General features: G+C 34.9%; 1 protein-coding gene across 3 annotated transcripts in view; it reads left to right on the top strand.

Annotated features, from left to right (window-relative positions):
* Mkln1 (muskelin 1) overlaps positions 1 to 23878 on the top strand; it is a 288685-nt gene that overhangs the window by 173392 nt on the left and 91415 nt on the right. For all 3 annotated transcript variants that reach the window (XM_074062868.1, XM_020183812.2, XM_020183811.2), the window contains 2 exons: positions 14307 to 14376; positions 22885 to 23027. In XM_074062868.1, the coding sequence (XP_073918969.1) occupies positions 14307 to 14376; positions 22885 to 23027 (213 nt within the window). The remainder of the gene's footprint in view (positions 1 to 14306; positions 14377 to 22884; positions 23028 to 23878) is intronic.

The following is a 23878-nucleotide window of genomic DNA, read 5'->3' as shown; positions in this document are numbered from 1 at the left end:
CTTTTTTTTGAGACACCAATCCATTTTAGCTATCTTTCATTCTTTTTTTAATAAAAAAAAAGTGGTTAGACATGATGTATTTACTCTATAATGGTGAGAAAACAGTACACATTCAGTGGAAGTAATGGTGAGAAAACAGTACACATTCAGTGGAAGCTGAATTCACATTTTGAATTTTCATCATTTCCTGGCTGGCAATACACACCATGATACTCTCTTGCAGTGGTGGACAAAGATAGTGAGACACAACTTCCAGTTAGCCACACAAGTACTAGGATAAAAAACAACAAAAACCCAGAGCCCTACACTGTCCTATGGTGCTAAGCTGTAATGTTTGATAGGTTAGGTGTATTAAATGCATTTTCAACTTACATTTCCTACTTATGATGGGTTTATAACCCAAATGTAAGTTGAAGTCTTTATATGTATATTTGTGAGTATATATTACAAATAGATGGATCTAAGGAGATGTGGATAGATACAACTTAATTTTTATCAGTCTACTTAAAATGACATATGTATAGTAACTTTTCAATGATACAATATGGAAAGGAGGGAATAATATTTTTAATGTGAAATATTTGATTACCTCAAACTTAATAGCAGTAGTGAAAACTTACTTTTCTAGCTTTCTCGTTTGATTTTTTGCCAGTGAGAATTTCCTGTTTTATCATTCTTCTATATAGGAATGTTTATCTTGTTGCCATTGTCTTTTCCCAGTTGTTGCATTTATGTGGAGTACTTTGAGTTCTTAGAGATAATTTTACTACAGGCTCCAACATTTTCAAGTGTTTGGTAATAATAAGTTGACTTGAGTTTTGCTTTGTGTGATGGTAAGTGAATGCTACAGTGGCTTGTGGTTTGTTGGCCATTGACATTTCCGTAGTTTTCAACCTCTGTTTGCACCTATGTTTTTCCTTGTTTTGGTGTATTTTAAACTAAATGTAAGTTATGTTATTTCATTCCTAAATAATTCAGTATGCGTTAAGAAGAGGGCATTGTGTTAATTATCTATTGCTTCATGACAAATCAGCACTAATTTAGCAACTTAAAATGATACACATTTATATCTTATAGTTTATGGGAATTAAGAGTTTGAGCATATATTAGAGGGATCTTCTGCTCTAGGTCTGTCATGAGGTAGCAATTGATATGTTAACTAGTTTTATCTGAAAGCTTGGTGGGGGGGGGTGGTCTGCTTTCAAGCTTATGTGGTCATTGGCAAGATTCAGTTTCTTTACCATGTGAGCCTCTAACATGGTGTTTTTCTTCATCAAAGCCAGCAAGGGAGAGCTGGAAGTTACAGTTTTACATATTCTAGGCCCAAAAATCACATCCCCATATCTTTGCCACATTCTGTTGGCTAGAAACAAATCACTAGACCATTGTACATCACTAGACCCTCCTATACACAAAGGGATGCCCCACACAAGGCTGGAAAAACAGGCAGTGGGGATCATTGGGGGTCTTCTTTGAATTTGCCTCTGAGAGACTTTTTCTTATAACTTCAGTGGTGTTATTTTACTTAATGGATTTGGCAGTGATTCCTTAATAACAACTAATTCTCAGTCCATCTTCAATTTTCTGTTTGTGCAAAAAATGTCTATTTATAGTTAGCATATTTGAACCATTGTATTTGTATGTCTTTTTCAGATTTCTTTTTATCAAGAAAAATCTTCCCTTCTTTTGCTGCTTTTCTCTCATCCACTGTGTTTTTGAAGAAAACATGCCATTTGTCCTAAAAAGTCCCCTGCGTTCTGGATATGTCCACTAGCCCTTTGGAGACACATTCAGCTAATTCTTCTATTTGTCATGCTCTATCTATATAAACACTATTGGGAATTAGATAGAAGGACTTTTTTAGATTTTGGATAATTATTTTAGACTGCTACCTAGATAGTGACATGTACTTTGTTATCACTTTAGAGTGCATAAGTCTGATGGCCACTTTTTTTGGTACAGTTTCCCATATACCTTTCATTAATCAGAATAAACTATTTCATTGTCAGAATAAACTATTTCAATAGAGGTATCAAAATTGGATTTATCTAAGTCTGTCATTTTCATATTTTATCTGTAATTTTTCTTCATAGAATTTTCCTGCAATGAATTAGTGCTTTTCAGCTACTCTGAAATACAGTTCTATTGCTAAGGCAGGATAAATTCCTTATTCCTTTCTTTTAATGACCAATTTTCAGAGTAATGAGTTGGTGTATTCTCCAGGTGTCTAATTAATTTTCTTTTCTTTTTTTTAATAGCATTTGTGAACATTATGCTGTTTATATAGTCACTATGTTTTAAATAATGTTAAGTAGTCTTTTTGATGTCAGATTGTTACGTTTTTGTCCAGTTGGAGCCTTTTCAGGCTTGTTCTTGTGTTCCTTTGACGGACTCCATTCTTTATTTTTCTTGGGTTTTGTATAGGAAGATGCCCTTTAATATGTCGGTGGGAGAATGATGCTTAGAATGTACAAATGGAAACAAGTAATGTTTATTGTTCTCAAGTTGTCATTTCTTTTAAACCATTGTAGGGGATGTAGCTAGGAAGTAATTTTTTTTGTTTTCAGTACTGGAATTTGAACTCAGGGCCTGATCTTTGCAGTTGCTAGGCAGGAATTCTACCACTTGAGCATGCCTCCAGCCCTTAGGAGTAATTTTTCAAAGAGAAAAAATATGAAGAATTCAGAACTATTTGAGTTCAAATTTGATTTATTAAATTGTAACTTCTTTCATTTTACATTTCTGTTTTTGTCTTACGCTGAGAATGTTTCCTAACAGCATCAACATTAATATAAGTGCTACTTTGCCATATCTGTGTGGTGAACATAAATATGAAACGTAGTATCAAAGTAATAACATCATTGCTGAGTGAAGTTGACATTTCTTTGTAGTTTTTTTTCTTTTCCTTTTTAGAGTATTGTCCATTGAAGCTAGACACTTTTTTAAAGGTTAATTGGAATAAATCTTTTTTAAAATAAAAACTTCTGTGGGTTATGTCACCAACTTGATATCCAGTTAGGTTCATTTATTTCAATTTTAGGAATTCTTTTGTTCTTTCTGCTTGTTTATATTATGTAAAACATTTTCTTGGTTTCAAAATTTACATTGTACAGCTTCTATCTATGTCCCTTCAGTACTTTCACTCCCCCCATTATGGATAAGCCATTTTTATTAGCTTTTGATTCATACTTTCATTGTTTCATTTTTGCAAATACGTGTAACCACATGTGTTTCTGTTCATTTAGATGTACCACAGATTTTTTAATCATTCATCAGTTGAAAGACATCTTGATTGTTTTCAGTTTTGGGTTATTAGAAATGAAGCTGCTTTAAACATTTGTGTACAGATCTTTGTTTGAATATTAAGTTTTCATTTCTCTTGGTAAATGTCCAAGAGTCCAGTGACCGGTTCCTATGGACAGCAGTGTCATGAGAAATCACCAAGTTCTTACCTAGAATTGCTATAACATTTTACACTCTCAAAAAAAAAGTAAAAAAGTGTGAGTGATCCAGTTTCTCTGAATTCTTGCTGGCATTTGCTGTCATCACCGTTTTTAGCTATTCTGATAAGTAGTGATATCTGATTGTGGTCCTTGTTGCACATCTTATGTGTTCGTTTGTTGTCTGTATACTCTTCCTGAAACATTCATTTCTTGACTGTTTTCTAATGGAATTGTTTGCATTTTTTTTAAACCACTGAGTATTGAGAATACTAGATATGCCTTTTGTTGGTTACATATCTTGTAAGTATGTTCTTCCAGTCTGTAGATTGCCTTTTCATCCGTTTCACAGAATCTTTTTTAGAACAAGTTTTTAATTTTGCTGCGGTCCAATTTTTGCTTTTATGGGTTGTGCTTTTTATGTGTAAGAGTTCCTAGGATGCAGAGAAAGAATTCTCATACATTGTTGGTAGGAATGTAAATTAGTGTAGCTATAATGAAAAACAGTATGGAGATTTTTCAAAAACAAAACAAAAAAAGCCCTGAAAATAGAACCCCTATAAGATCCAGCAGTCCCACTACTGGGTGTATAAAAATCATTACAGCAAAGAGATACATGCCTGTGTTTATTGCAGCACTATGCACAACAGCCAATATATAGAATTAACCAAGGTGTCCACTGACAGATGAATGGATTTTTAAAAAGTGATACACACACACACACACACACACACACACACACACACATGCACACACACACGGACACACGGAGAAAGAAATATTATTCAGCCATAAAAGAATGAAATCCTGCATTTGTGGCAACATGGATAGAACTCTGAGGATCTTATGTTAAGTAAAATAAACAAGGCACAAAGACAAATACCCCATGGTCTTGCCCATTTTTGGAAGCTAAAGAAGTTAATTACATAGAAGTATAGAGTAGAATAGAAGTCATTAAGACGAGGAAGGGGAGGGATATATAGAGAGGTGGATAATGGATACCAAAATACAGTGTGAGGCGGGTAATTCTAATGTGTAGCATAGTATAGTAACTGGATTCTACAACAATTAACTATACATTTCAAAATAACTGGAGGGGAAGTATTTGAAGGTCCCTAACACATAGAAATGATAATATATGAGGAAATGGAAATGCTAATTGTCCTGGTATGATCACTTTGCATCAAATTATAATGCTGTACCTCATAAATGGAGATATTATATTATCAGTTAAAAATCAGAAACTCTTGGCTTAGTTCCACACCCCGAAGACTTTTCTCTTGTATTTCTAAAGTTTTATATTTTATGGTTCATTAGTTTTTTTGAAGTGTGAACTTTAGATCCAGGGTTTTTTAAAAATCTGTGCATGTCTAATTGCTTCTGCACTATTTGTTGCAAAGGCTTCTTTTCCTTTGTTGACTTGGTTTTTCATCTTTGTATAAAGTCAGATGGACAAATTTGTGTGGTCCTTTTCAGTTCTTTTCTGTTCCATTGATATGTACTTGTCTCTCTGTTAATATTATACTTTGTTGATTACCATAGCTAATATAGCAATCTTTAACATTGGATAAACTGATTCCTCCAGTTTTCTTATTTTTCAAAATTGTTTTGATTGTTCTATGTCCTGTTTTAGAGTAAACTTTATGTCTAGAAGAAATCTTGCTGGGATTTTGATAGGAATTGAATCAAATCTATTGATTATTTTGGGAGAATTGACGTTGCTATGTTGAGTCTTTCAATCTATGACATGATACGCTTTCCTATTTATTTTGGTCTTTCTTTTGTCAGGATTTTCTGATTTTTGGGATAGAGAACATCCTGTGCATGTTTCATGAGATTTATAGCTAACTTCATTTCCTTTGAAACAATTGTAAATTTTTTTGTGCCTTTCATTTTGAATCCCACTTGTTCATTGTTAGTATATAGAAGTGCATTTGACTATTGTATCTTGTGACATTGTTGAACTCATTTATTCTAGAAACTTCTGTTTTATAAATTCCTTGGGACTTCCATGTTATTTGAAAATAGGGACAGTTTTATTTTTTCCTTTCTGAAACTTGTATTTTTGTTGAGTTGAATGTGCCAAGTATTTATTATGTTTTTCTGGATTTTGAACTACATTTAGGGATTATTATCTCAGTGTCTGGCCATAAGGGGTTTACCTATATTTTATTTTACTACTTGTATGTTTTTATATTTTATCTTTAGTTTTCTCATCCATTTTGAAATTTAACCTGCTATACAGTATGAGATACTAGTCCTAATTTTATTTCTAAATGATAACCCAGTTATTTCAATATCATTTATTATACGTTCTATATTTCCTCCCACTAATTTCTGATGCTTTCTTGATAATTTATTAAATTTCATGCAGTTCTCTTATTCTTGGTTGTGTGTTCACATGTAAGTACATGCTTTAATTATAGAGACTTCATAATATGTTTTAACATCTGGTAGAGTCTAAGGGTTTCTACAGTTTTTTTTTTTTTTTTGATAGCACTTCATTTTTTACTTTAAAATTCTAGAAATAATATCAAAAACATTATTTTTCATTTTCCGGGACAAGGGAGGAGAGAATCTACAGATTTTCATGTAGTTAAAAATCGAAAACAACTTCAGCAATAAAAAATAGGCAGTTCCAATAGCTAGCCAACATCTGAAGTGTTGTCATCAGTGTGAGACCAGGTCCCCATCCATTCCTACTGACTTAGCTGATAGGAAAGCTAGGGAAAATGGGAAGCTTATGGCTCTTCCCAGGGAATTCCAGTAGAAAATGAATGACTCTAGCCCTGTATTGGTGGCAGTAGAAGCAGGGCACTATGAAGTATGTGATACTTAGGTGAGACGTTTACAAGAGCCCCTGCGCTTAGTTTGTCAATGAGGCCTGGTTATAGCTTTCTGTAAATGAGAAAACAGCTTCTTTAGGTTGGCACATTGAACCCAGCAGAGAATCTGCAAAAATGCTACTATACCACTTCACAAACAACACAATCCCTTTGTCACTCGTTGGCTTGTTTGATGTCTCTTTAACACTGTTGCAGCCTGTGGACACACGCTAGGCATTGTTCTGAACCAGCAATTTTTTTTTTTCTTATCTCAAACAGAACCTTGTATGGAAATAAAAGGCAATTGGCGGCTAAACTGAACTGTGCATATTGGGCGCAGTTCAGAAAAGAAGTACCACAGGCATTTCTCAAGATCAAAATACTGTGAATTTGCTGTTGTTCTTTGGCTGTTTCTGAAAATTCTGTGTACAAATATTACTTTTTAAATGAGATTTATGATTCATATAAAATACATTAACTTTATTGTCTAGTTTCAGAGACAATTTATAACATGTATGTATATGTATTTTGTGGTACTAGGTTTAAACTCAGGGTCTTGTGCTTACTAGGTAGGCACTCTCCCACTTGAGCCATGCTCCTAGCCCTGTTTGCTTTAATTTATATTTCCGGTAGGGTCTTATGCTTTTACCTGGACAGAGTTTGTTTTTGATGACTGATAGTTTTGAGGTCCATTGTAATTGTAGGGTGCCCATGCTCTACCAATACTCCTCAACACTGGCTCTGAATTCAACCTCTAATACCACCGAAAAAAAAAGTTCTTTGTATATTTTGGATACAGGTCTTTGTTGTATGTGTTTTACAAATGTTTTTAAAGATGCCTTAATTCTGTCTTTTGCAGAGCACAAGTTTTTAATTTTAGTAAAGTCCAACTTGCAATTTCTTTTCTTTTCTAGATTGTTTTTTGTGTTATGTGTAGAAAATCATTGCCTAACTCAAGCCACCCAGATTCTCTCCTATGTTGTCTTGTAGAAGTTTTGCAATTTTATGTCTTATGCTTATGCCTAAAATCTATTTTAAGTTGACTCTTGTAAAAGATGTTTTTTTTTGCCCTGTGGCTATCCAGTTGATAGCAGCATTTGTTGAAATACTCTTTTCTCCATCGAATTGCATTTGTTCTGTTATCAATGATTAGTTGACTCTCTTTTTTGTGTCTATTTCTAGAGTCTGTATTCTATTCCATTATTCTCTGTAGTTCTGTTGACATCACCACCTGTTGATCAATGTAGTGACTTTGAATATGTTTGTGTTTCTTCAGTATTTTGTTGACCCTTTGGGCCTTTTGTTTTTCATATAAACTTTAGAATCCATTTGTTGATATCCATAAATTAGCTTGCTGGGATTTGTTTTGGAATTGGTTGAATGTGTAGATAGGTTGGAAGGACCTGACATCTTAAGAATATTGAAACTTCCTTTACACATGGACATTGCATATATCTCCATTTATATTTTCTTTGATTTCTTTCATCAAAAGTTGTTTTTCTCATTGATCTTATATATTTTGTTATATTTAAGTTATACATGTTTTCAATACTAATATAATGGTATTTTTTTTCTTTTCAAAGACCCAATTATTCATTGTTTGTATGCAGAAAAGCATTTGACTTTTGTATACCTTATATAGTACCATAACCTGTCATAATTGCTTAGTAGTTCCAGGAGTTTGCTGACTATTTGGAATTTTCTGTAAAGACACTCATGTCATTCATGGATGGTGATAGTATTATTTCTTCTCAGTCTCTATACATATGCCTTTTCTTCCCCTTTTTTCTTTTCTTATCTCATTACATTAGCCAGGACTTTCACTATAATGTTGAATAGGAGTAGCTTATTCCCAGTCTTAGGGGAAGCATCTGGTTTCCCACGTTAGCTGTAGGTGTTTTTTAGATAGATGTTCTTTATCAATTTAAGGACTTTCTCTTTTATTCTTCTTTAGCTTCTATTTTAAATTATTAATTTATGTTGGATTTTGTGAAATGCCCTTTCAGTAGCTATTGGTTTGATGACATGACTTCTTTTGGCCTATTGATACAATGCATTACTTTATTGATTTTTTTGGGTGCTGAATGAGTTATATTAACTGATTTTTAGATAATTAATTTTTGATATTTTTGGGTTGTTGCATACCTGGAATAAATACATTTTATTTGTTAATATTTTGTTGTGAACTTTTACATCTATATTTTTTAGAGATTCTGTGCAGTTTTTCTTTCTTGTAATTCCTTTATCTGGCTTTGGTATTACAGTTATGTTGGTTTCCTAGAAAGAGAAGGTCTTTCTTCTGATAATACTTTCTAGAAGACAGTCTATAGAATTAATATCATTGTTTTCCTGAAATGTTTGGTAGAAATCATCAGTGAGACCATTTGGACCTACTGTTTTCTTTTTTGGAAGATTATTATTGGTTCAATTTTATTAATAGTTATTGACCTCTTCATATCTTTCTCCTTGTGTTTTGGTATTTTGTATCTTTTAAGTAATTGCTTTATTTCATCTATGTTATCAATTTGGTGAGAATAGAGTTCATAATAATTTTATTATCCTTTTAATGTCTTAGGTGATCAGTAGTGATACCTTTTCATTTCTAGTTTTAGTGATTTGGATTGCCTCTGTGCTCTCTACTTGTTTTGTTAGCCTAGCTAACAAAAAAAAAAAAAAAAAAAAAAAAAAAAAGGCCAATTTTATTGGTCTTTTTTAAGTAGCCAGGTTTTGGTTTCATTCTTTCTCCTATTCATTCCCTGTCTTCAGTTTGATCAGTTTTTGTTCTAAGTTTTGTGATTTTCTTCTTCATTTATGCCTAAATTGCTTTTCTTTCCTAGTTTACTGGGGTGGAAGCTTAGGTGATTGATTTGAAATCTCTGATTTTCTAATGTGTATTTAATGCTGTATATCTCCTACATGTTGCTTTCATTGTATCCTACCATTTTGATAAGTTTTGTTTTCATTTTCACTTAGAAGTGTGTGCTTAAATCTTTAGATTTATGGTAGGTTTCTCATAGACAATATATTTGAACTTTGTTTTCATCCATTCTTACAGACTTTTAATTGGTTTTAGACCATTCACATCTAAACTGATTATCGATACGGTTGAATTTGGTATCTACCATATTTGTGACTGTTTTCTGTTTATTGCACTTTGTTCCTTTATTATCCTTAAGATATTAATCATAGCTGTTTTTAAAATTTCTTGTCTGATAGCTCCTGGGTCTGGTTCTGATCCTTGTTTCTTCAGAGTATGTTTCTTCTTGCCTTTTAGTATGCTTCCCTCCCCCTTCCTTTCTCCCCCTCTTTTATTGTTTGTTTTGAGACAGGGTCTCGGCTGTGTATCCCAGGCTGGCCTTGAGTGTGCACTCTTCCTGCCTCAGCCTGCCCAGTGTTAACATTACAGACCTGTGTCACCCTGCCCAGCTACAATATGCTTTTCAGTTGGAGCCTGACGTTATCCAGTTCTCATGTTTCCTTGTTCCTGTTGCCAGGATTTGAATTTGTTGGTTCCTTTGTGAAGAGTAGATTTTCCCTTTATCTACCTAAGTTGTTCTTTTTAATTTGTGTAATTAGTATTTTTCTGAGGGGTGTGTGTGTGTGTGTGTGTTTTAAATTTTATGCCCTGTATCAGCATCCTATTACTTTTTTTATAGCACTTTTACCACAGTCTGTAATTATTTTGATTACAACTCTGCTTATTTATTTTGTTCTTCTCATTTGAATGTTAGCATTACAACTGGGGACCATGTCTGTCTTATTACCACTGTATTCCCACAGCCTAATATACTGTCTGTTACATGGTGGGACTTAGTGAGTATTTGTTGAATAAGCAACTCCAGCATCTGGTAGACTCCATACCCCTTCTTAAAATTAGAAAGCATTTGGAATCTAAACCTCTTCAGTGTAAACAGGTATTTGATTTTTGGAAAAGTTCTAATATTAAAAATTGTCTTAAGAGTTGGTCCTTATTTTGCATTTTGAAATTTTGTTGTATACTCTTCGTGTCACATTTTATGTGTGCATTTATTATGTATTAATGGCTACAAATGCTGTTCTTGTACTATTATGTTATTGCCTTAACAGAGTGTTTACATGTAATGAAAGCTCTGTCATAATCAATTTGTATTACTATTTTTAAGGAAATACTTTAATTCTTTATTATTTCTTTACTACTCCTTTTTACCTTTAAATTCCAATTTGCTAGCTTTTTGAAATTATAGTTTTATTTTTAATTGACACATACTTATTGTACATATTTATGGGGTATAGTATGAGATTTCAGTACATGAACCCAGTGTGTGTAATCAGATCAGAGTAACTGGCATATCCATCACTGTAGAAATCTATCTTTTCTCTGTGTTGGGAACATTCAGAATCCTCTCTACTGGCTATTTTGAAATAATTCAGTTTTTGGGACCCATAGTTGTCCTGCTGTGCTATTGATCATTAGAAGTTATTTTTCCTAACTAACTGGACCCCTGTACCTGTTAACTATGCTTTCTTCATCTCTACCTTCCCCACACCCATTTTAGGCTCTGGAACTACCATTCTATTTTTTACTTCTTTGAGATAAGCTTTTTAAGCTTCTTCTGTGTTACTGACTGCTGTGTGGAAAGAAGATTATGAGATTATATGATATTGTGAATGGAATGAAGGATGTGAAAGCTTTTCATAGAATTGTAGAATATTATGCTGAGTGTGGTGTTGCGTACCTGTAATCCCAGCTGCTTGGGAGTTGGAGGATTAAGGTTTGAGGCCAGCTTGTTCTCCCCCTCCCCCCCCAAAAAAAGTTAGCAAGACCCTGTCTTAATCAGTAAGGCACGTTTGATGGTGTGTACCTGTGATCCCAGGTGCATGCGAGGCCATATATAGGAGAATCACAGTCTTAAGGCCAGGATAGGCAAAAATGAGAAACCCTTCTTGAAAAACAATTAAACCTAAAAGGGCTTAGGGGCATGGCTCAAGTGATAGAGTGCTTACCTATCAAGCTTGAGGCTGTAAGTTCAAACCCCAGTACTGCTCCCTACCCCCAATAAAGAAAAAAATTGTGTATTGTTAATATGGCCTCATGAATAGTGCTGCCTAGAGTTGTGCAATTTAACTGCCTTGATTAAACTGGAAAAAATTTAAGATTATGGAACTCAACCTTTCCCTTCACAAGGCAGAAAAGGAATTAAAGCCCTAAGAGATTATGTGATAGATTATCCAGTTAGTGGCCAATGTCCAGAGTTTTAGGATTCCTGGTTGATTTCTTTTAGATACATTTTTTATCATATTCAAAACCAAGCAAGGGTTTTAGGATGGTGTTTTTACATTATTAAAGGAAAAATCAGTCTCAGTTTGCACCCTTCTACATTCTTAAATACTTTACTTCTTTATATCTGAATTAAGGGTGGCTTTTGAGTATCTAAAACTCTCTATTTAAACCTATTGGGCATACTGACTAGTATCCTGAGGAGCCCTAGCAGAAAGTGTTAAATGCTGTATTGCCCATGTGCCACTGTTTGTTTTTTATTTATTTATTTATTTTGCTGTACTGGTTTTTGAACTCGGCTTTGTGCTTGGCATACTACTTCTCCAGCCCTTTTTGCTCTGGATATCTTGGAGATAAGGTCTCAAGTTTTGCCCAGTCTGGCTTGGACCATGCATGGTTCTGCTATTTTATACTTCCTGCCATAGCTGGGATGACAGGTGTGTACCGGTATATCTAGCTTTTTACCTTGAGATGAGGTCTTGCAAACTTTTTTTGCTTGGGCTGGCCTCCAGCTGTGATCCTCCCAATCTCAGCCTCCTGTGTAGCTGGGATAACAGTGTGCGTTCAACTATTTGTTGAGACAGGGTCCTTCAACCTTTTGCCCAGGCTTGCCTTGCCATGCCTTGAACTGCATTCCTTCCAATCTTAGCCTCCCAAGTAGCGAGGATTACAGGTGTGAGCCACCAGTGTCTGGTTTAGGGGTGTGTGTGTGTGTGTGTGTGTGTGTGTGTGTGTGGTGTGGTGTGGTGTGGTGTGGTGTGGTGTGTGTGTGTGGTGTGTGTGTGTGCGCTATGAGTTTTGTGCTGTGTGTGTGTGTGTGTGTGTGGTGTGTGTGGTGTGTGTGTGTGTGTGTGTGTGTGTGGTGTGTGTGGTGTGTGTGGTGTGTGTGTGTGTGCTATGAGTTTTGTGCTTGGCCAGGCAGGTGCTGTATCTCCTGAGCCACACCCCTAGCTCACTGACTTAAGTATTCTTAAGTAATTCAAAATAGGTTTACTTAAGACAAAAATTTGACTGAATTAAGCTCAAAATGTCCAATAAATTATCTTCTGAAGTTTAAGTTTGTTTTTGACATTTAATTGGTAGCGTGTATAGATATAGTACATTAAAATATGCATAAATAGAGACATATAACTTGGCAAAAGTGAATTCTGTATTATGTTTTTCAATTACCTATTTGTGTCTCACTATAAATTTGTATAGTTCTAGTAGAAGAATTGAATTACTCAAGCCTTGCCTTTATAGTCTGTATCCAAGAGACTAAAAATGAGATTCATTTTTATTACTTTCAGTTTTTATCCAGCATTGATAGTAATGAAAATGTTTTTAAATTTAACCTGATGAAAATGGGAAAATGTTTGTCTCCAGCACATCTCCCTTCTCAGTTTTTATTGACCAGTTACAGTTAATTGCTTATAGTTTGGCATCCTAAGTGTTTTAAACATGGTAGATATTTAACTTAATCTTAGTAGATAAATCTTTATTATTTGACTCCTATAGTTTGGCATTGAATTGTGTCTTTCTCTGTTATTTATTTATTGTTCTAAGTAGTATAAATGGAAGTTACAGAGTACCTAGAAGGTGCTGTGGGTCTCATTGTTTTGGTTGTCTGAAAGATTCCTGGCAACTGGAATTAAAAAGCCATCAATTTTCATTTCAGCTGTTCACAGGGGTGTGTGGTCTTTCATGGTGCTGATTAGTCTTTTCTGTCTTTTCTGTTTTCTTCTGAGTCTTTGAAAAGAAAGAACTGCTGAGTCTGATGTGGTCATCTTGTGACAGTGTAGTCAGTTTGCCATAAATACTTGTTTTGTCTCCCTCAATTCTCCTATTTTCTGCAAGAATTATTTTTACTCTTTATATAAGTAATTTTATAAAAATCTGAACAATATGATAAATATAAGAAAATAAATCTCTTATGCATATTTATGCTTCATTTGGTCTCATATTTGTACTTGCTTTCAATAATTTGACAATAAATTAGATAATAACATATTTGTTATTAGCCAATACTTATTCATAAAATTGCATACAAATACATATAATATTTTCTTATAATAAGTAAAAGTACCACACATATTTCTTTGTACCTTGCAATGTAGAAATCCCTTCAAGTTGGCTCCCATATACTTGAAGTATTCTTTAAAATTGCGATAAAATGCTCTGTTTAATCTTTTACTATAAAAAGTGTACACTAAACAGATGTTCAGTTTAGGGATCCTTAATCTGAATAATATATATCTATGATATATAATGCAACAGTAAAATTGTAGACAGTATAATGTACAATATGTAAATATGGTGTTTTATTTATTTTTTAGGTATTTTAAAATTTAGGCATATTCCTTTATATTCCTTTATATTTTCCTTTAAATATTGCTAAAAATACATTTTATCACCTGTTGTGAAGTCAAACTTTTTAAAACAAACTTGCCTCATTTTTTCCATTGCTTGAAATGTGACCTTTATCATATATATTTGTTATTGTTGTTTTGAATCAGGGTCTTACTATGTAGTCAGTCCAGGCTAACCTCAGACTTGAAATCCTCCTGCCTCAGCCTCTTGAGTGCTGGGTGTGCACCACCATGCCTAGTCCCCTTTATCATATTTTAAAATCTTATATATGCTAGAGGCTTTCAGTGCTTCTTATTCTGTTTATATTCTATTCTTACTCAAGCTTTGAACATTATATATCATTATGATTGCTAAAGCATCTGATTATTCTTTTTGTCTATTCATGTTCACTTACTGTTTTAATTAGTTGCTTCAATTTCCTTTTCTTTATTTCAGAAACATTTTAGTGGATAAACCAAATGACCAATCTTCAAGATGGTCTTCAGAGAGCAACTATCCTCCCCAGGTAAGATTATGTGTAGCATTATTGTATGACTATTTCAAAGTCAGAATTTAGATAAACTCTTACTGTGTTGATACCAGTTATCTGAAATCCATTAGTAGTTTATTTTGTCTTTGGGATTGTGAGGCACGTTTTTATTTATTTAGTTAGTTAAATTTTGGAAGAAGTTTGATTTCATAGGCAAATGCAGTGTGGAATTTGATGAAACAGATTTTTATCCCTGTGCACTGAGATTTAAATTCTAATTTATATTTTTTCTGGATTACTAATGATGGAAAGCTAAGTTTCTTAACAGCTAATGAGAATGTTCACCAGTAAGGTCCTGTTGCTGTTCTCATCTGAGTGGAGGTTGTGGCCCCTGTTCCATTAGACTCTAGTCATTCTGTAAATATTTAAGGAAGTATTAGGAAATTCAACTTTGACTCAATGACAACCTTTTGGGGAAAATAAACTTAAGTGTAGTTTGTAATTTTATTAAAATATTAGTATGCTTGATGGTGTTACGACCATAATAAGTCTGTCTAAATTTAAAACTAGTCATTCTTTCTAATTTTACACTTTCAGCCTTAATGCTTATTATTATAGTAGGTACATAGATAGGGAAATAAAACTTTTAGTGGCATTCATGGAAACTTGGTGTTTAAAGTTACTTTCTTTTTATTCCTTCCTTCTCTCCTTCCCTTCCTCCCTTTCTTCCTTCTCTTCTCCCTTCCTACCTCCCTTTCTTCCTTCTTCCTTCCTGTTTCTCCCTCCCCTTCCCTCCCCCTCCCTCTCTTCTTTCCTCTCCCTCAAGAACAATTATTTCATGTTTTTTAAAGCATTGTTTTACTATATATGTAAGTATTTGCAAATACCCTATGATTTAGTTTTTCTGGCTTCAACTTTATATAAAATATAACATAAATTGATTAACTCATTTAGAAGTATTTTGCAGTATGCTTAATAACACGAGGCTTGTTAAATTGTTGCAGGCAACTATAGTTTGTTCATTTTCCTTGCCATATACTATTCCAGTATATAATAAATATGCCAAACTCTGTTTATTTTGCTGCTGAGAGAGTTTTATTTTTTGATTTTTAATTGTTTTACAGTTTTTCACTATTGTGAAACATGTTACTATGGTCTTTCTTGTATGTTTTCTCTTGGTACACACATTTAAAAATTTTTGGAAGTACTGGGGTTTGAAATGGGCACCTCACACTTGCTAGGCAGATGCTCCACCACTTGAGCCACTCTGCCAGCCCTCATTTTTTCAATTGGAGTGTATTAATTGTAGAAAGTGAAGGATTTCATTGTGCTCTTTCCATACATATATAATGTACTTTGATCATATTCACCCTTTCTATTAAGCTCTTTTCTTATTCCCCTCCCCTCTCTGCCCTTCCACCCTTTTTTTTTCTTTGCAGTTTTCAAAGTGGGTTTCATTAAGGTCTTTTCACACGTGTATACAATGTACCTTTTATCATATTCATCCTCCCATCACCCTCAGCTTTCCTTTCCCCCTTCCTGCTATATCTCCACCCCCCCACACCCACACACACACAAGTAGCCCATTGTTTCATATTTCTTGTGTTTCTAGGTTGTGAGTTGCACATCTGTTGGGCTAGATATCTCTTGTCTGGTTTTATTCAGGGGGCTAAAACTGAGAAGCCATCTCTTGAAGACTCAATCCCAGTACCTCTCAGGAGAAAACAAGCAGTGTAACAGCAGCAACACTGTTGAGGCCAGTGCTGTATGCAGGCTGACAGTTGGGCCAGCCAAGGGTCAATTATCAGCTTCTGGGCTGCATGCAGTTTAGAAGCTTCCCTTATCTGTATACTCAGAGCCACTGGTGCCCAAATGAGCTTTGTAGCCTGTGGGCTGGACAGCTTCACATTCTTTCTAGACCCACCAGTTTCTGTACCCACAGGCAGCCAGTGTTCAAGACTAGAAATGTCACTTTAGGGTGTGGAAGAGTAGAGGAGCAGATGGAGCTCTGAGATCTACACTGGAGGGGAAGAACCCAGGGAAACTGATGAGCACTGCCTGTGGGTTTCAGTGCTTTCAGATTCCATCCAGCAGTAAATCACTGCAGGAGGGAGGAGGCTGGGAGAGTGATCACTGGACCAGAACTCAGTGTTCTCAGTCTTGCCTAGCAACAAACCACACTCAGCAGGGAGGCAGCTTCTGAGGCCATAAAATCTATTAGTCACAGGCTTGAGCTCAGAGCCCTCAGTTTCTGCAGTGATCCACTGACTGTGGGGCTCACTCCTTGCCATAGAGGGCAGAGCCACAAACCACTGGACCCTTAACAGCCTGAGCTCCCTACTGCCCAGACTTCTCAGCAGGTTGGTGCCAACCATCCATACCCACCCCATCCCCTTTTGGACTATGTTGCACCCGGTCACTATGGGAGGGTGTTTCTGGGCTCCCTGATTTAGGATTGTATCTTGTTTTCAGGTCCCTAGAGTAGCTTAATCTCAAACAATAGACCTCTCAAAATGGTGCCTGGCTGTAGCTCTCTGAGAAATGGGGAGAGTTGCACTGATACTGAATAGAGGAAAATGAAGAAGAAAACCCATTCTTGAGAGATTATAACTGTGTTCGTCTTTGTTCACATGGGTACTAAGATTTTCAGTTCCTGGCTATCCATAAAACCTGATGGTATGATTTAAAAGTGACTACGGATGAATGGTACTGTTAAAGTTCTCAGCAGAAACAAATGCAGATTCGCTGGAGTGGTAACCTTCATCCTCAGGCCTCAGGTATTCTCCACAAATCATTATTGAAAGTGAGCAGTACACAACCAAATATACCAGCAAAGAAGACACTCTTAGAACAGTAGAGACCTTCAGGATTTTAGATATTGGAATTAAAAGTATTAAAAGATACTGGAATTAAGAGAATTACTTAAATATTAAAGAAAGAACAGATATCTGCAAGGAAGAGGAAACTGTAGAATGTGATTTAGTGAATTTGGAAAAGTAGCAAGAAATTCTATAAATGAAAATTGTAATAACAAAAAATGATTTTTATAATCTTCCAACCAACGAGAGACAGATTTCTTGTTAATTCTGGATTGTCTGTACTGGTAGGGAATGAATATAGAATGAATGAATACCCCATGAATGGTTTAAGATAGAAATTTCACCCATCTCTCTCATCAAATACATCTTAAAGGACTTGGTAATATTGCCATGGAAAACATCTTTTAAGATGACTGATGAATACTCTAGGGTTGGTTAAGTTTATGGGCAGTTACAGATGTCTTGATAATTGCTTTAAGAAAGATTACATCATAATTTTGCAATTATAAGCTCCTTCAAAATAGTTTCAGTAGAGGTATGACTGTTAATAATATTCTTTGTTTTGGGGACTAGAGAGAGGGCAATGAACTCGTTCAACAAACAGCAAGCTTTTGTATAACCTAAGCAGATCAAAGAAACCTTAGTGATTAGTTGATGTGTGGGGGTGCTGTTTTTGCTTTTGCCATACACTCGGATTATTCCTTCTCTGTCTGCCGAACAGAGTGTTACAGGAATGAGGAAAATTACTTAGAAAATGAGGATGGTAATAAAAGAAAACTGGTGCATTCCAATGTAATTTCTTGGTTCATTTTGTCCAAGTTTGTGAAAGAACCATTGTATATATTATGTAGTACAGTTTTAAGTGATATAATTTATAAGCAGTAAAAATGTATGAGCCTTAGGTGTATATTGTATCCAACTTGAAAAATGTGTACACCAATATAATTCATACCCTTACCAAGATAGAAAATATTTTCATCACTCCAGAAAGATCCTTTCTGCCTCTTTACCAAAGAATCACACACTTTCCCATCCTCCACCCTCCACCAAGAAGCAACCAGTTGGATTTCTTTTGCCATTAATTAGTTTTGCTAGTTCTAAAATTTAATGTACTGGAGTCAGAGTGTCTATATTATATGTAAAATATTTATATCATTACAAATGCATGCTATTTATATTACATACAGTTCTTTTTTTATAATATGGCTGCTTATGCACAGTGTATTTTGTTGTTTGAGACAGAGTCTCCCTGTGTTACCTATCCTGTCCTTGAACTGTGGATCCTTCTGTCTGAACTTCCCAAGTGTGATTACAGATGTGTGTGCTTCCACACTCAGTGCTCAGCATGTTTTCTTTTTTTTTTATAATGATTGTTTGACTTGCTATGTGCATTTGTATTACATTTCTTTACATCGCAGAAAATACTCCATTTTATGAATATACTACGGTTTATCAGTTCTGTTCATGGACATTTATGGTGTTTCCGTTTTTGGTGATTATTAATAAAGCTTATATAAATATTCTATAAGATTTGAAAATGTGTATTTTTATCTATTTATATGTTGAATAAATATCTAGGAATAGAATTGCTGCATCTTAAGGTAGGGATTTTTGAATGGATATTGAATTTTGTTGTTCTTGCTATAGCATACCTTAAAACTCTTTTGTGTTACTCTTCTTAGAATAGAGTCCAAATTTCTTACTATGGTCATAAATTCTGGTTCCTTCCAGGAAGAGATGCTGTCTACTCCTTTATGTCTTGAATCTTGAATCTTGGCTGGCCTTGCGACTTGCTTTGGCTAGCAGAAAAGTCTAAGGAAGTGGTATTGCAACTTCTAAGTTGATGATTATCCAAGGCCCTTTGGAACTCTGAGACAACTATCCTTTGAAGGAAGCCCATGTAGTCTTCTTGGGAGTGAATGTTGAAGTGGAGAGGCTCAATTCCAGCTAAGCCCAGCCACCCATCCCCCACCTCAACTAAGCCCACTTCTACTAACTCTCAAACTGAAATTAGGCTAGGAGATAATAGCAGAAACTGTTTAGCAAACCCACAGAATTATGAGAAATCGTAAATCACTGTTGTTTTAAGACAACAAGGTGATTTATACACAGCCTCAAAAGACATTGGTATACAATCTGGGCTTTAGTAGTCTCCCTTCCATGCTTTCTGTTTGCCAGTCCTTCTTCTCAGAATAAATGATGCTTCACTGTTACTCAGAAACTAAATCATCAGACTAAATCATCAGACTAAAGTCAGAAACTAAATCATCTTCCTTATACCTTTCATTCCTCTCCCTATGTCTAATCTGTTACCAGGTCCTATCAATTATTTCTGCAAAACTGTCTTCTCTCCAACTCTCTACCATTCTTATTTCAAATCTTCCTGGTCTTATCTCTTTTCTGAATTATGTTAGTGGCACCTTCAGTGGTTTGCCAGTTCTTGTAATCCATTCTCCACAAAGCAGTCTGGATATATTTGTGTGTGTAATGCGATCATGGCTTTCCATTGTGCTCAATAGGTTTCACTGCATTTATAATTTGAACTCCATAAAATGGCAGACTACATGATCTGGAGACTGCCTGCCTTTTCATTCTCAACACATACCATTTTCTGCCTTGTTTGCTAGGCTGTAGCTACATTGACATTTTGATAGTACTTAGAATTCATTTTTATAATCTATTTTGCTTTTTTTTTTTTTTTTTGCCTGACTGGCAATGTGTAGTGGTTTTTGAATATGTGGAACCTCACAACCTCAGAATGTGACCTTATTTGGAAGAATGGTTCAGTAAATGTAGGTAAGGTAACGGTCTCTAGTTTAGATCATTCTAGATTAGGGTAGGCTCTAAATCCAATGACCAGTGTCTTTATTAGACACAGAAAAGGAAGAAACACAGGGGAGAAAGCTATATGAAAATGGAGGCAGAGGTTGGAGTCATGCTGCCATAATTGTCAAGAAACAACCAGGACCCATCTGGGAGAAGCAAAGAGAGGTCCTGGCATAGGTCCTTTGGAAGGAGACACTCTGATTTCAGACTCCTGGCCTTTTGTATTTAACTTCTTTCATTTAGCATGCTTTTGAGGTTATTCATGTTGTAGCGCATATCAGTACTTCATTCCTTTTTTTGGGTTAAAGATGCTCCATTTATGGAAATTCTGCTTTTTTGTTTTGTTTTTTTTAAATGCAGTACTCAAATTTGAACTAAGGGCCTCACACTTGCTAGGCATGCACCCCACTACCTGACCACTCTGCCAGTACAGAAATACTGCATTTTGTTTAGTTATTGATCAGTTGGCAGATCATTGGGTCGATTCCACCTTTAAGGCTGTTGTGACTAGGATTGTTCTTTGCACTCATAAAATGTTATTTTTTCACTTCCTTTGACTATGTACCTAGGAATAGATACTTTTTTGGTCATGTGGTAATTCTATATTTATCTTTTTGAAGAACTTCCAAACTATTTTTCACAGTGTCTGTACTGCTTGATATTTCTATCAGCAAGGTATGAAATTTCCAATTTTGCCAATACTTGTTATTTTGCCTTTTTGACTTTTTTTTTCTTTTGTAGTCATCACTTAGTGGACATGAAGTGACGTTTCATTGTGGCTTTGATTTGGATTCCCATTATGGTTAATGACTAATGAAGTTGAGCATCTTTTTCATGTGCCCGTTGGCTGTTGGCTTATCTTTGGAGGAAGCTATTCAGATCCTTTGCCCATTTTTTTATTGGGTTGTTTGTCTTTTTGTTCTTAAGTTGTGATTATTATTTATATATTCTTTATACTAGACTCTTACCAGATACGTGATTTGTAGACATTTTCTCCCTGTCTGAGGTCTCATTTTTTCACTTTGTTAGTGTTCTCTGATATAAAAATTTTGATTTTGATGAAGCCCAATTTTATACTTCATTGTTTGTCATTTGTCAAAACTAAAACTATCAAAATTTACTCCTGTGTTTTTGTCTAGAATTTAAAGTTTTATCTCTTATGTTTAGGTCTTTGATTCTTAAAAATTCTGTTTTGATCTTTTGATCAACTTTGAGTTAATTTTTGTTTTTAGTAAGAGGTAGTACCACCAATTTCATTCTTAATAATCACCTTTATCATCTATATACTCATTATTATCATGAAGCATGAAGTCTCAATAAAACATGTAAATTGTTTTTCTGAACAGCTTTTGTATCACATGTATTCAAATCAGTGGTAATTTCCTGCTTAATTTTTATAATTGAAAACAGTCTTTATGTTTTTCCTTATTAGCTGATCCCATTTTATCAAGGGTGTGGTAGGAAAACTTGAGTATATTAGATATAGCTATAGTAAGTCTGTGTCGTGGGCAAGCTATGTTAGAAACGTAGATGGACACGCTTGTGTCTTTCAATAAATTCATAAGCTTTGTCAGTTTCGTTGGCATGAATTTACCAAATACTACTGATTTTCAAATACTACTTGATAGCCATGAGCCATTTGGCAAACAGGTTCTTTTATTCCAATCTCAATTACTAATATTAACTCTTAGTTCACACATTATACTTAACAATAATATTTAGGTAACAAAGTTGCTTAAAGTGGCTGCAGGTTTCAAAGAGGACTTGCTAAGGCAAGAATAGAAACCTGATACAGGAGAATCACTACAGGTGGTTAAATAAGATATTAGCATAAGCCTTGAGGTTTTGTAGGATCACTGTGCAGAAGTAACTCAGGTACAAAGCTGGTTCGAGGTACAGAGCTGCTTTCAAGCTTACTGGATCTTGAAGAACCCTGCTATTTGATAGGGTCATAACCAACAGTGGAATTGAGCTGAGCTGAAGTCCCAGGGATAGGGTCAAGAGTCATCCTTGGTGCATGCACTGGATGCTGTGTGCCACCTTACCCCAGTCTTAGGTGTCCTTGGTTTTATGATTCAGGTGAGGTGGTTTATCATTTTTTGGTATAGTGTGCTGGGATAAGTTTCTGGGCTTGGTTTTTCTGATATGTTTGATAGGCCCATGTGTCCATGTGTTCCTGATTTAGTTTGGTAAGTTCATAGGTAGTAATCTTTTGTTGATATAAATAAGTTATTTATCAGTCTGTTTCATGGTTTTGTGCTGGACATCTGGTGGTTGATTACTTCCACAAACAAGATGCAGAGTCATTCTGTCTCAGTATTTGCACTCAAAATGGAACAAACTGCTGTTTTTTAAAGTGGCATCACTCTGGGCAAGACAACCTGAAAGCTACTGTTCAGTAGAATATGGAATAACTTTGGAGGAGGATAACCTAATCTCCAGTCTGGGATTTTTAATCTGTAAAATTGGTAGAGGTGATTGATACATCTCTATATTTGTTTCTAGGTTTTATCACTGGTTTTGATTATTGATTTAGCTATTAAAAGATAGTCCATAAGAAGATGTAATTGTTGCTTTTGCATTCTAATCTTGTTTAATTTGGTTATTCATAGTCTGGTTGTATCCTTAATTCAATATCATTCTTTGATGAGAAATTATATCACTAGTTCTTTTATTCTTCCTTCATCTACAGATGAAGTCAGAGTGAAAAGTGGCGATAATGTTGATAAGGTTGTTGTATACTATTCTTTAGTTTAAAAAACAAAACGAAACTCTGCCAGTGTAGGATGGATGCTATTCATTCTTCTGTTAATGGACAGAAGTTTTAACTGTTAAAGTTGTCTCTTTGTTTTAAGCAGAGGAGGAGACAATTCATTGTTTCTTTTTTTTTTATTTTAAGTACTTGATTCTGAAGCTTGAAAGGCCAGCTATAGTTCAGAATATCACATTTGGAAAATATGAGAAAACTCATGTCTGCAATTTGAAGAAATTTAAAGTCTTTGGTGGAATGAATGAAGAAAATATGACAGAGCTACTGTCGAGGTGAGTTTTGGCTAAGGGGAGGAAAGGTCTGTTTTCTAAACAAATTATGCTCTTAGTTTAGTAGCTAAGTTTATGTTTCTTTCTTTTTTTTTTTTTTTTTTGAGGCGGTAACAAATAGCTCTCTTGTTTTACTCCTAATGCTTTTTTTTTTTTTTTAACAAACTGTGACTTGAGTTAGTTAAACAAAAAACTACCAGATACAGTTAATACTGACATCAAGGAAGTTTCCATTCTTCTTTTTCAGTTATATTTTTGAACAGCTGATGACTTCAGAAATATTTTCAACTTTAATCAAGATCTTTACTGTAGTGCAAGGTCTTGGATTCAGTCCCCAGCAATGGAACAAAAATCTTTGTCAGGGATTGGGAAGGAAAAAAAGAGTCTTTGCTACAAATATAGACCCTATCTAAAATGTTGATTGCCTGATCCAGAAGAATTAGTATTCTAAGACTTACTGCAATTTGGAGACCAAATAAGAAAAGGTTCTGTAAATGAAAAAAATTAAGTGACTATGCAGATCATCGTGCTTGACATTGGAAGGAACTCAGCAAATTTTGGTTCTTTTTATTTTTTCCAGTGGAACTGGGGATTGAATTTAGGGCCTTGCACTTGCTAGGCAGGCACTTTACCACTTGAACCACTCTACCAGCCCTTTGTGCATTGGTTATTTTTGAGATAGAGTCTTGCCTTTATGCTCAGGTCAGCCTGGATGGTGAGTCTCCTACTTGTACTTCTCCATGTAGCTAGAATGACAGGTGTGTGGCACCATGCCCAGGCGTTGGTTGAGATGGGGTCTTGCAAACTTTTTGTCAGGGCTGTCTTGCCCCCTTACCCCGTACCCTGATTATCAG

This window comes from Castor canadensis, chromosome 2 (assembly GCF_047511655.1).
Source record: "Castor canadensis chromosome 2, mCasCan1.hap1v2, whole genome shotgun sequence".
In the NCBI taxonomy this organism is placed as follows: domain Eukaryota; kingdom Metazoa; phylum Chordata; class Mammalia; order Rodentia; family Castoridae; genus Castor; species Castor canadensis.
The sequence above is the reverse complement of the archived record's forward strand: the minus strand, read 5'-3'. Positions and strand labels throughout refer to the sequence as shown.